Genomic DNA, 13,445 nt, shown 5'->3' on the forward strand with positions numbered 1-13,445 from the left:
AAAGCCAGAATGGGGGAGTTTTTTGCGCCTTCCGAGAGGGAGGAAAAATTGGCTTATTATCGAGAGAAGCTATGCAGCCAGCTTGTCACGGCTTTCAAACGGCAAACACCTGCTGCAAGCATGTCTGACCAGGGGGCCACTCTCCGCTCCCCACTGTCTCATCGTTCCACCGCCTCTGGCAGAGCTACCTCTGCAATAGGCGGCAGCAGCAGCAGCAACAGCCAATTCAGTTTGGAAAATATGATGACAACATTTTTACATCCAATACCCCGACCTGACACACATCGTAGTTACCAAAGGCATGTTCACCATCACCAGCACCTAAACAACCAGGTTCACTCGTACCTGGACTGTGCCCTTTCTCCGTCAGAAATCCTGATCCCAGACCCCATGGACTTCTGGGTCATCAGATTGGATCATTGGCAAGAACTGGCCCAGTTTCCATGGGTGTACTGTCTTGTCCACCCTCCAGTGTAACGTCAGAGAGGGTATTCAGCGCGGTAGGGGGCTTAGTCACCCCTAAGCGAACAAGATTGTCTGCCAACAGCTTGGAAAATCTCACGTTTCTGAAAATGAATCAAGCGTGGATCGGTGAGGATTTTAAAACCCCTGTGCCTGATACCACTGATTAGATCTGACATTGCTGCTACTGCTGCCGCTGCCACCTGCTACTGCCGCCTGCTACTACTGGATTCTGTCCTGTCCACTCTTTTTTTAATGTGCCGCTGTTGGTGCTGCTACTACTTCTACCACCAATCCACCCCCAGTGCCGTCTGCTACAAACAGGCCTGCCACACCACTTGGCTTTGTCCTGTGACTGTCCAGTGTCTTTTAATGTGCTGCTACTACTACCACCACCCTTTCTGTCCGTTGGCTACCTCTACTACCACCTATACACCTCCACTACCGTCTGCTACAAGCAGGCCTGAGGCCAGCCCCAACACAGGGCTTTGTCCTGTGACTGTCCAGTCTGTTTTAATGTGCCTTCTACTACTACTACCACCACCCTTGCTGTCCGTTGGCTACCTCTACTACCACCAATGCACCTCCACTGCCGTCTGCTACAAGCAGGCCTGAGGCCAGCCCCACGACAGGGCTTTGTCCTGTGACTGTCCAGTCTGTTTTTTTGTGCTGCTACTACTACCAGTCTACCACCACCCTTGCTGTCCGTTGGCTACCTCTACTACCACCAATACACCTCCACTGCCGTCTGCTACAAGCAGGCCTGAGGCCTGCCCCACCACAGGGCTTTGTCCTGTGACTGTCCAGTTTCTTTTAATGTGCTGCTACTACTACTACCACCACCCTTGCTGTCCGTTGGCTACCTCTACTACCACTAATACACCTCCACTGCCGTCTGATACAAGCAGGCCTGCCCCACCACAGGGTTTTGTCCTGTGACTGTCCAGTCTGTTAATGTGCTGCTACTACTACCACCACCACTCTTGCTGTCCGTTGGCTACCTCTACTACCACCAATACGCCTCCACTGCCGTCAGCTACAAGCAGGCCTGCCCCACCACAGGCCTTTGTCCTGTGACTGTCCAGTGTCTTTAAATGTGCTGCTACTACTACCACCACCTGTGCTGTCTGTTGGCTACCTCTACTACCACCAATACACCTCCACTGCCGTCTGCTACAAGCAGGCCTGAGGCCTGCCCCACCACAGGGCTTTGTCCTGTGACTGTCCAGTCTCTTTTAATGTGCTGCTACTACTACTACCACCACCCTTGCTGTCCGTTGGCTCCCTCTACTACCACCAATACACCTCCACTGCCGTCTGCTACAAGCAGGCCTGAGGCCTGCCCCACCACAGGGCTTTGTCCTGTGACTGTCCAGTCTCTTTTAATTTGCTGCTACTACTACTACCACCACCCTTGCTGTCCGTTGGCTACCTCTACTACCACCAATACACCTCCACAGCCGTCTGCTACAAGCAGGCCTGAGGCCTGCCCCACCACAGGGCTTTGTCCTGTGACTGTCCAGTCCCTTTTAATGTGCTGCTACTACTACTACCAACACCCTTGCTGTCCGTTGGCTACCTCTACTACCACCAATACACCTCCACTGCCGTCTGCTACAAGCAGGCCTGAGGCCAGCCCCACGACAGGGCTTTGTCCTGTGACTGTCCAGTCTGTTTTTTTTGTGCTGCTACTACTACCAGTCTACCACCACCCTTGCTGTCCGTTGGCTACCTCTACTACCACCAATACACCTCCACTGCCGTCTGCTACAAGCAGGCCTGAGGCCTGCCCCACCACAGGGCTTTGTCCTGTGACTGTCCAGTCTCTTTTAATTTGCTGCTACTACTACTACCACCACCCTTGCTGTCCGTTGGCTACCTCTACTACCACCAATACACCTCCACAGCCGTCTGCTACAAGCAGGCCTGAGGCCTGCCCCACCACAGGGCTTTGTCCTGTGACTGTCCAGTCCCTTTTAATGTGCTGCTACTACTACTACCACCACCCTTGCTGTCCGTTGGCTACCTCTACTACCACCAATACACCTCCACAGCCGTCTGCTACAAGCAGGCCTGAGGCCTGCCCCACCACAGGGCTTTGTCCTGTGACTGTCCAGTCCCTTTTAATGTGCTGCTACTACTACTACCACCACCCTTGCTGTCCGTTGGCTACCTCTACTACCACCAATACACCTCCACTGCCGTCTGCTACAAGCAGGCCTGAGGCCTGCCCCACCACAGGGCTTTGTCCTGTGACTGTCCAGTCTCTTTTAATGTGCTGCTACTACTACTACCACCACCCTTGCTGTCCGTTGGCTACCTCTACTACCACCAATACACCTCCACTGCCGTCTGCTACAAGCAGGCCTGAGGCCTGCCCCACCACAGGGCTTTGTCCTGTGACTGTCCAGTCTCTTTTAATGTGCTGCTACTACTACTACCACCACCCGTGCTGTCCGTTGGCTACCTCTACTACCACCAATACACCTCCACTGCCGTCTGCTACAAGCAGGCCTGAGGCCTGCCCCACCACAGGGTTTTGTCCTGTGACTGTCCAGTGTCTTTTAATGTGCTGCTGCTACTACTACTACTACTACTACCACCACCCTTGGTGTTCGTTGGCTACCTCTACTACCACCAATACACCTCCACTGCCGTCTGCTACAAGCAGGCCTAAGGCCTGCCCCACCACAGGGCTTTGTCCTGTGACTGTCCAGTGTCTTTTAATGTGCTGCTACTACTACTACTACCACCATCCGTGCTGTCCTTTGGCTACCTCTACTACCACCAATACACCTCCACTGCCGTCTGCTACAAGCAGGCCTGCCCCTCCACAGGGCTTTGTCCTGTGACTGTCGAGTCTCTTTTAATGTGCTGCTACTACTACTACCACCACTCTTGCTGTCCGTTGGCTACCTCTACTACAACCAATACACCTCCATTGCCGTCTGCTACAAGCAGGCCTGAGGCCTGCCCCACCACAGGGCTTTGTCCCGTGACTTTCCAGTCTCTTTTAATGTGCTGCTACTACTACTACCACCACCCTTGCTGTTCGTTGGCTACCTCTACTACCACCAATACACCTCCACTGCCGTCTGCTACAAGCAGGCCTGCCCCACCACAGGGCTTTGTCCTGTGGCTGTCCAGTGTCTTTTAATGTGCTGCTACTACTACTACTACCACCACCCGTGCTGTCCGTTGGCTACCTCTACTACCACCAATACACTGCCGTCTGCTACATGCAGGCCTGGAGGGCTTGTGAAAAGCCATTGCTTGTTGCTTTTACATCCTTGTATGGATGAACCCCGGCAGGCATCTGCCAATAAAAAGAGTAAATTTTTGTAGGGCTTATGAAAAGCCATTGCTTGTTGCTTTTACATCCATGTATGGATGAACCCCGGCAGGCATCTGCCAATAAAAAGGGTCAATTTTTGGAGGGCTTGTCAAAAGCCATTGCTTGTTGCTCTTACATCCATGTATGGATGAACCCCGGCATGCATCTGCCAATAAAAAGGGTACTTTTTTGGAGGGCTTGTGAAAAGCCATTGCTTGTTGCTTTTACATCCATGTATGGATGAACCCCGGCAGGCATCTGCCACCATAAAGGGTAAATTTTTCGAGGGCTTGTCAAAAGCCATTGCTTCTTCTTTTACCACCTTATATGTATGAACCCTGGCAGGCATCTGCCGCCAAAAATTGTTAATTTTTGTACCTTTTTTAACAAAGCATTAAGCATACAACATGCACAAGTGCAGTGGTTTCTGTTAGTTATCACCATGTCCCATCCGTTTTCCTATAGCCATACATTTTGGTGGAACTTTGACACTAACTTTGCCTTAAAGATAGCTCAAAATTACTTGGATACACTCATGGGTGACCTAAGAGTGTTATACAGGGCTTCTAGGGTTTTTAAACAGTGTTATACACGATTTTTATGGGCTTTCTTGAATTACAGGTTCGTTCAGAATTAGTTCGGTCCAAATCGAACTTTTTCATGAAATTCGGCGAACCAGCCGAACCGAACTTTTCATACGTTCGCTCATCTCTAGTGCTGAGCTATTGCCGTGCTGTGCAGCATTCCACGCCTGTCCTGCTTCTATACGCCTGACGTCCACCTGCTGCCAAGTTCCTGCCTAGCCTGCCTTGCTGCTGTCGGAGCTGCCACAGGTACCCTATACGAACTATAAACTTTGACCTGCATCCTGTTGGCCAGCTGCCTTACCGCCAAGACGGTACGGCCCAGTGGGTCCACAAACGCTACGTGACAGTAAGCTCAGGCTATGGGCCTCCCGCTGGTCGATCCAAGACCATGACGACGTCACAGGAGATGCGGGCGTATTTGCTGGACCTCCAGTCTTGACAGGACCAACTCTTCCAAGCTTTGAACATTCTCTTACGTCAACACCTCCTGGCAGTGTTGATCCTCAGGCTGCACCTCCTGGCAGTTCCTGTCGTGGATTTGTGAACCAGTGCCAGATCCATTTCAGCCTGTATTCTAGGACATTTTCATCTGACGGCGCAAGGGTCGCTTTCATCATCTCTCTCCTCACTGGCAAGGCTCTTGCATGGGCAAACCCTATCTGGGAGAGACAAGGACCAGAGACCCGTGACTTCCAAGCCTTTCTCCGAACTTTTCAAATGGTGTTTGAGGAGCCTGGATGGGTCTCATCTGCAGCGGCTTCCTTGATTAAATTACGCCAAGGAGACACCTCCGTTAGTGAGTATGCCATCCACTTCCGCACCCTGGCGGGAGAACTGTTATGGAACAATGAGGCCCTGGTAGCTGCATTCTGGCATGGACTGCCCCCTAAAATTAAGGACGAACTTGCCGCTCGAGACCTGCCATCTACCCCGGATGACCTCATCCTTCTGTCCGCCTGGATTGATATGCGGATCCGAGAACGCCTCCAAGAGGTTCGTCGGGAGGGAGGCCTTCCTAGTCTGGTCCCTACTTTGCAGCAACCTCTGCTGTCCTCAGATGTCGATCCTCCTAAGGAGTCCGCGATGATGGACCGGGGTAAGCTATCCACCCAGGAGAGACAACGCAGACGCACTTCGGGACTTTGTCTTTTTTGCGGCCTCGGTGGCCATCATGTGCGCCTGTGCCCCCAAAAGCCGCAAAGCCTAGGGTTGCGAGGAGTGACAACCTTGGGTAAAAAAGGACTTCCGTCCAAATTGTCCATACCAGTGACCATAGTGTCCAGTGAGAAAACACATCAGGTCTCTGCGTATCTGGACTCTGGATCCGCTGCTAATTTCATCCTTAGAGACCTGGTGGCCCTTTTTAAGTTGCCTACCACCCCTATGGAGAGCCCGTTGACAATTGCTTCAGTGGATGGTCTACCCCTGCCAGACCCAGTTATTGCTGTGACCAAACCACTGAGGTTCCAAGTAGGGGCTCTCCACTCCGAACTGCTGTCGTTCTATGTCCTACCCAGAGCCATTGATCCTGTGTTGCTGGGCCTGCCTTGGCTCCGATTGCATGCCCCAGTCCTGGACTGGAACTCTGGAGAGGTTCTCCAGTGGAGTCCCGAGTGTCACAATCATTGCCTGGGACAGATTTGTTCGGCTCAGTTTCCTCTGCCTCAGTCACTTGCAGGATTGCCTAGTCACTTTGCTTAATTTGCGGACGTCTTCAGCAAGAAAGAGGCGGAAACACTGCCCCCACATCGGGCGTATGACTGTCCTATCGAGCTGGTTCCTGGTGCTTCCCTTCCCTGTGGCAGGGTATATTCTCTCTCTAGGCCAGAGACTCTGTCTATGTCCGCCTATGTTAGAGAGAACTTGGAACGGGGGTTTATATGCAAATCTTCCTCCCCGGCAGGAGCCGGGTTCTTCTTCATCAAAAAGAAGAATGGTTCTCTTCGTCCCTGTATAGACTACTGGGGTCTCAACCAGATCATGGTGAAAAATAAGTATCCATTGCCATTGATCTCAGAATTATTTGACCGTATACGTGGTGCCAAGATTTTTTCCAAGTTAGCCCTTTGGGGGGCTTACAACCTAATCCGGATTCACCAGGGTGACGAATGGAAGACGACATTTAACACCCGGGATGGACACTATGAATATCTAGTAATGCCCTTCGACTTGTGTAATAACCCCGCGGTCTTCCAGGAGTTTATTAATGACATTTTCCGTGACCTCCTCTATGTTTGTGTAGTAGTCTATCTTGATGACATCTTGATTTTTTCTCCAGATCCTATGACTCATCAGAAACATGTCCGTCAAGTCTTGCTGCAGTTAAGGGAGAATCATCTGTACGCCAAATTGGAGAAGTTCGTATTTGAGAGAGATGCTCTACCCTTCCTGGGCTACATAATCTCGAATAGAGGTCTCAAGATGGATCCTGAAAAGGTAAAGTCTGTCCTGGAATGGCCATGTCCTCAAAGCTTGAGGGCCATACAGCACTTTCTGGGATTCACCAATTTTTACACACAGATCATCCCATACTTCTCTTCACTGACATCTCCTATCTCTAACCTCACCAAGAGGGGCATGAACGCCAAGGTGTAGACTCCAGAGGCAGAGTCCGCATTCAATACCCTGAAGAGTGCCTTCACGTCAGCCTCTATCCTCCATCATCCAGATGTTTCCCTGCAGTTCTCGTTGGAGGTGGACGCGTCCTCTGTCGGTGCTGGTGCACTCCTGTTCCAGAGAGGTTCAAGGGGCAAGTCAATGGTATGTGGATATTTCTCTAAGCTTTTCTCTTCCACAGAGTGCAACTACTCGATTGGGGATCGGGAGTTACTGGCCATCAAATTGTCCATGGAGGAATGGAGACATCTACTAGATGGCACAGCTCATCCCATCCAGATTTTTACGGGCCACAAGAACCTCACCTACCTCCTGACAGCCCAACGGCTGAATCCTCGTCAGGCCAGGTCGTCACTTTTCTTTGCCAGGTTCCAGTTTGAGCTCCATTTTCGCCCAGCTGACAAGAATGTGAGGACCGATGCCTTGTCCAGATCTTTTGAGACAGAAGACACTATGGAGATGCCCCAGAACATTATCGACCCGTCCTGCATTGTTTCAGTCAATTCACTGCAAGTTGGGGACATCCCTCCAGGGATTTTTGTGCGCATGGCTGACTGAAGGAGAGTCCTCCGCTGGGGACACGCCTCTAGACTGGCAGGTCACGCGGGGATCCGTAAGACCTGGGATTTGATTGCCCGTCATTTCTGGTGGCCCACGTTGCCCAAAGATGTTATGGACTTTGTTTCCTCCTGCTCTGTGTGTGCAGCTAACAAGGTCGCTCACTCCAGACTCGCTGGTCTGCTCCAGCCATTGCCTGTGCCTGATGCTCCCTGGCAGCATATAGCTATGGACTTTGTTACTGACCTGCTTCTCTCTGCTGGATGCAGTACTGTCTGGGGGGTGGTGGATCGATTTTCGAAAATGGCCCACTTTGTTTCCTCTGACCGGTCTTCCATCTGCTCCTCAACTGGCCAAGCTGTTTATCCAACACATCTGCCGCCTGCACGGCTTGCCTCAGCATATTGTGTCTGATCGGGGGGTTCAGTTCAGCTCAAAGTTCTGGAGAGCCCTATGCGGACATCTAGATGTAAAGTTGGACTTTTCCTCGGCCTACCATCCTCAGTCCAATGGACAGGTCGAGAGGATCAATCAAATCTTGGAGAACTACCTGCGTCATTTCGGCTCCAGGCAACATGATGACTGGGTACAGTTGCTTCCGTGGGCTGAATTCTCCTACAACAAGCATACCAGCGAGTCCACAAGGAACACTCCGTTCTTCATAGCCCTTGGCCAACATCGACGAATACCTCTCCCGGTTCCAGATTCATCCAAGGTACCGGCTGCTAACGCGCCCTCTAGGGACTTTCTACAGATTTGTCAGTAGACTCGATCCTCCATCCTGCTGGCAGTTAACCGTATGAAATGGAGGGCGGACACAAGGAGAAGAGAACCGCCTCAGTTTCTTCCTGGCACAAAGGTCTGGCTGTCCTCCAGAAACATTCGACTAAGAGTGCCGTCATGCAAGTTTGCTCCCAGGTTCCTCGGACCATTCGAGACCCTACAACAGATCAACCCTATCGCCTATAAGCTTCGGCTTCCTCCTACCCTCAAGATCCCCAACTCCTTCCATGTATCCCTCCTGAAGCCAGTGGTCCTGAACCGTTACACCAAGGCTCCTAGCCTGTCACCAGCGGCCCTTCAGACACAAGAGATCCTAGACACCAAAAGAGTGAGAGGAAAGACCTTTTATTTGGTGGATTAGAGGGGATTTGGTCCTGAAGAGAGGTCTTGGGAGCCAGAGGAGAACCTCAATGCTCCTGCTCTTCTGAAAAAGTTTCTCTCTCACTCTCGTCCCAAGAAGAGGGGGATACTGTCATGTCCGTGGCTGCGGGCTGTCAGCTCCGTTCTCCCCCTGACAGCCGCAGCCACGACTCGGCAAGCGCTGGCCTCAGCCTCCTCCTCAGGAGAAGCCAGTGCTCGCGTCTACTCATCATATACTTGTATCCTGATCTAATGCCGTGCTGAGCTGTTGCCGTGCTGTGCTGTATTCCACGCCTGTCCTGCTTCTCCACGCCTGACGTCCATCTGCTGCCAAGTTCCTGCCTAGCCTGCCTTGCTACTGTCCGAGCTGCCACAGGTACCCTATACGAACTATGGACTTTGACCTGTGTCCTGTTGGCCAGCTGCCTTACCGTCAAGATGGTACGACCCAGTGGGTCCACGAACCCTACTTGACACAGAGTTGATAACTGGCGTATTGTAGCACATTTTTTTTTAAATCAAACCGGTGTATAAAATGAAGTAACTGGCCTGCTGCAGTTTGCATGATAGTGCCACTGGAAATGGTAGTGGTCTGTAGCCCGGGAGTTGGAAGCTATGGTTAAGTTATGGAGGGTTAGTGAGTGCTCTATAAAGAAAGCTACTTTAATGAAATGTAGTCCCATTTTGTAACTAAGGTAACCTGACGCTTGCTGGGACTGTGGAAGCTCAGTGGAGTCAATAGGGAAAAACAAAGAGATGGAATTGAGGTAAGTTTATGTTGTGCTGATTGCTATTCATTCTGGATGGGTAGCCATTCTTTGGGGGAATTCAATGGTAAACCTTAGATTGGTAAGTAAGTGCACCTATTGGGGTCACAGGGTCCAGATGAAAAAGGGAACCATTGTATGTGCTGGATATACAGGGTGGGCCATTTATATGGATACACCTACATAAAATGGGAATGGTTGGTGATATTAACTTCCTGTTTGTGGCACATTAGTATATGGGAGGGGGGAAACTTTTCAAGCTGGGTGTTGACCATGGCGGCCATTTTGAAGTCGGCCATTTTGTATCCAACTTTAGTTTATTCAATGGGAAGAGGGTCATGTGACACATCAAACTTATCGAGAATTTCACAAGAAAAACAATGGTGTGCTTGGTTTTAACGTTACTTTATTCTTTCATGAGTTATTTACAAGTTTCTGACCACTTATAAAATGTGTTCAAAGTGCTGCCCATTGTGTTGGATTGTCAATGCAACCCTCTTCTCCCACTCTTCACACACTGATAGCAACACCGCAGAAGAAATGCTAGCACAGGCTTTCATTCTCCTCGTATATACAATTGCCTTCAGATGACCCCAAAGATAAAAGTCTAAGGGGGTCAGATCGGGAGGCATTTCTTCTGTGTACCAGCACAGTGGAAACCTCAAATAAGTGACTTATTTTGGAAACTACACTTTCAAGTAATTTATTCATGGGTGTAGTTGGTAGTTTGAGCCTACATTTTGTTGGAGGAATTAATGCATTGTTTATCAAAGTACGAAAATATTTATTAATTTCTAAGAAAAAAACCAAAAAAAAAAACAACTTAGTTAAATTAATTGGTCTAGAAACTTATGGAACCCATAAGGGAATAATTCTAAAATCTCCATGGTTTATCATAGAATTAATGTTACTCATCATCTATAAAAGGATGCAGAATGAATGTATCATGTCCATATGATGCAGACAAGAAAACATTTTATTCCTCTACAAAATATTTGAAAAAAAATCTCTACCTCAACATCAAGACAAGAATATTTTTCTGCAATAATATATGTAGCAGGAAAGAACTAAGACACTAAAGGAAAAAGATTTTAAAAAAATACATCTATTTACTTACAGTAAGTCTTCTGTTGTATTTGTATTTGAATCTATTAGAACATTTAATACATCTAAAAATGTAATTTTATTTTCAAATAAATTAAATTGCTGGACCTAAGGAAATTAAACTTAACTCTAATCCCAATGCTAGATTTCAGTCAACTTCATTAAATAATATATGATATGAACAAAATCCATTTATAAATAAAAACCATATATATATTTTTATTGCTCTCAGCTGGGTCAACACATTGAGGCAAAACAAAAGATATATATTTTTTTTGCCTCATTTCATTGACCCGGCTAAGAGCAATAACTATTTTTCTTTATTCTCCCATTTACATATATATATATTAGGGCTTCTTTCTTTGCAGTATGAGTTGCATTACTTACTATCACTATTTGGAGAACATATATCTTAGCAAATATCCCAAAAAATAGCAATTGTGTCATTGTTTTTTGCATTTTGCTATGCAGTTTAGCGTGCAATATAAACGTCTCAACTTTATTCTGCGAGTCATTAGGTTAACAGGGATAATAAATGAGTATTGGATTTTTATGCTTGATTACTTTTATTTAATATATACTATTTTTATGGGAAAAAGTGTTTATTCTTTATTTTGTCAGTGAATTTTTTTTTCAACTTTTTGTGTCCAACGAGGGGACTTTTTATTAAAATCAATTTTACTTTTAACATATTATACTTTTAAAATACCTCTGTACTTCTGTATTCCAATGCATTATTGCCTGTCAGTAAAAAACTGTTTAACTATTAGTTAATTCCCATGCTGGAAGAAGATGGCTCCGGCCACGGAATAGCGGCTGAGCTGCGTCTCTGCTCATATTCAAGTGAATATCCAAGGCAATGTACGGAGCCAATTGCTTCCAGCTCCTTACATTGCATACTGTACAATAACTTCCTGTTCCCACAGGCAGCCGGAGCAGCTAAACTGTGCGGGGCCTGAGTGTCTGACCCGCACCGATCATATACTGATGACCTATCTGGTGGATAGGCCATCGGTTGTCCGGTAGTGGACAACTTCTTTAATTGTAGGCTTCCGACAATGTAAATGTGTGGTGGTGGGGCAGCAGGACAATTTTTGTATCCCTGCCCAATGTTTTCATTTGGTATAGAAATTTTTAAAATCTGGTTAAAAACATTTTCTTTTTCTTAAGGTGGAACCTATATCCTACCTTGAAACATTCCAGGATTGTAACACTATATTTATGATTTCATTAATTAAATGTTTGCCCAAATGACAACAATGAATATGCAATATGACAATATTAGCACGGTGACTGAAATACTTCTATTGGGTTTTCAGAATTTACGAAGTATAAAGACTCTGTTCTTTCTACTGCTTCTGATCATCTTCTGTGTGACTGTGTGTGGAAACCTCCTCATCATTCTAGTGGTGTCCTACAGCCGGTCGCTCCACTCTCCCATGTACTTCTTCCTCACACAACTCTCTTTATCAGATATTCTACTCTCCACCACCATAGTGCCCAACATGCTCCATATTGTGTTGTATAAAGGAAGTTCTGTCTCTTTTATCGGCTGTTTGATACAATTTTATTGTTTTACAGCCTCAGAATCATTGGAATGTCTTCTCCTGACCGTCATGTCCTATGACAGGTATCAGGCCATCTGTAACCCTCTACATTACACCTCCGTCATGGACCTCACATTTTGTGTAAAGATGGTTCTGTTATTTTGGTTGTTTATTTTAATTATAATATTGATTCTCTCAGTGACAATGAGTTATTTACAGTTCTGTGGACCAAACATCATTGACCATTTCTTCTGTGATTTCGAACCTTTACTTGAACTTTCCTGCTCGGATACTTTTATAGTGAAAATGGAAAGTAAGTTATTAGCTGTGCCTCTAGTAATTTGCCCATTTACTGTGATTATTGTCTCATATGTTTATATTATCTTCACCATACTGAAGATCCCATCTGTGACTGGGAGGCAGAAGACCTTCTCCACCTGCAGCTCTCACCTGGCGGTGGTGTCTTTATATTATGGCTCACTTATTAGTATCTATTTATTTCCAAATAAGGACAATGCAAAAAAAATTATCTCCCTGTTCTACACTGTTATAACTCCACTTCTTAACCCTTTGATCTACAGCTTAAAGAATAATAATATTAAAAAGGCGTTCAAAAAAATATTTATCAGTAAGTCCAAAACATTTTTAGAAGACATTTGACTGCGTCATGCAAACCTTATCTATGTGTCCTACCATGTTATACTTTATTTACCCCTGTAGTTGCCTTGTTGCATGTTCATTCCAAAGTTAGCTGCTGATTATAGGTTATTTCACAGATGTAACACACCTCAAACAGGTCAGGGGACATGCATTGTAAAAAGTTGTCCGACCCGCAAAAAAATAGCGGGTCCATCCAACCATAAAAAGATAAATGAATATATAGAAATAATCTATTGAAATTACAACTCACACCTTGATTTAAACATGTTGGTATAAAAACAGGGGCGCATGAATGAGGAGAAGGGAAGAGGAGAGTGTTTGCATAAGGGGGATCAGTTAAAAGAATAGAAGTTACTGATGGTGTTGTAGTAGAATTATATAGGGCATGGGGACAATATAAACAGTGAATTTAATTAACCCCTTAATGACCAAGCTAGTTTGGACCTTAATGACCAAGCCAGATTTGTCAAATATGGTATGTCTGACTTTATCAGAGAATAACTCTGTGAAAGTTTTGAATATCCAAGTAATTCTGACATTGTTTTTTCGTCACATGTTGCACTTTATTTTAGTGGTAAAAGTAAACTGATACAATTTGCGGAAATGAATTAAAAAAATAGAAAATTGGAAGAAATTTTGTAAAAATTTAAATTTTCCCCTATTTTTT

General features: G+C 46.6%; 1 protein-coding gene across 1 annotated transcript; it reads left to right on the forward strand.

Moving 5' to 3' along the window:
• The first annotated feature begins 11,830 nt into the window (after positions 1-11,830).
• Positions 11,831-12,778, forward strand: LOC142750711 (olfactory receptor 11L1-like). Its single transcript, XM_075859698.1, has one exon. The coding sequence runs from the start codon at positions 11,831-11,833 to the stop codon at positions 12,776-12,778; it is 948 nt and encodes a 315-aa protein (XP_075715813.1).
• The last annotated feature ends 667 nt before the right edge of the window (positions 12,779-13,445 follow it).

This window comes from Rhinoderma darwinii, chromosome 3 (genome assembly GCF_050947455.1).
Source record: "Rhinoderma darwinii isolate aRhiDar2 chromosome 3, aRhiDar2.hap1, whole genome shotgun sequence".
NCBI lineage: Eukaryota > Metazoa > Chordata > Amphibia > Anura > Rhinodermatidae > Rhinoderma > Rhinoderma darwinii.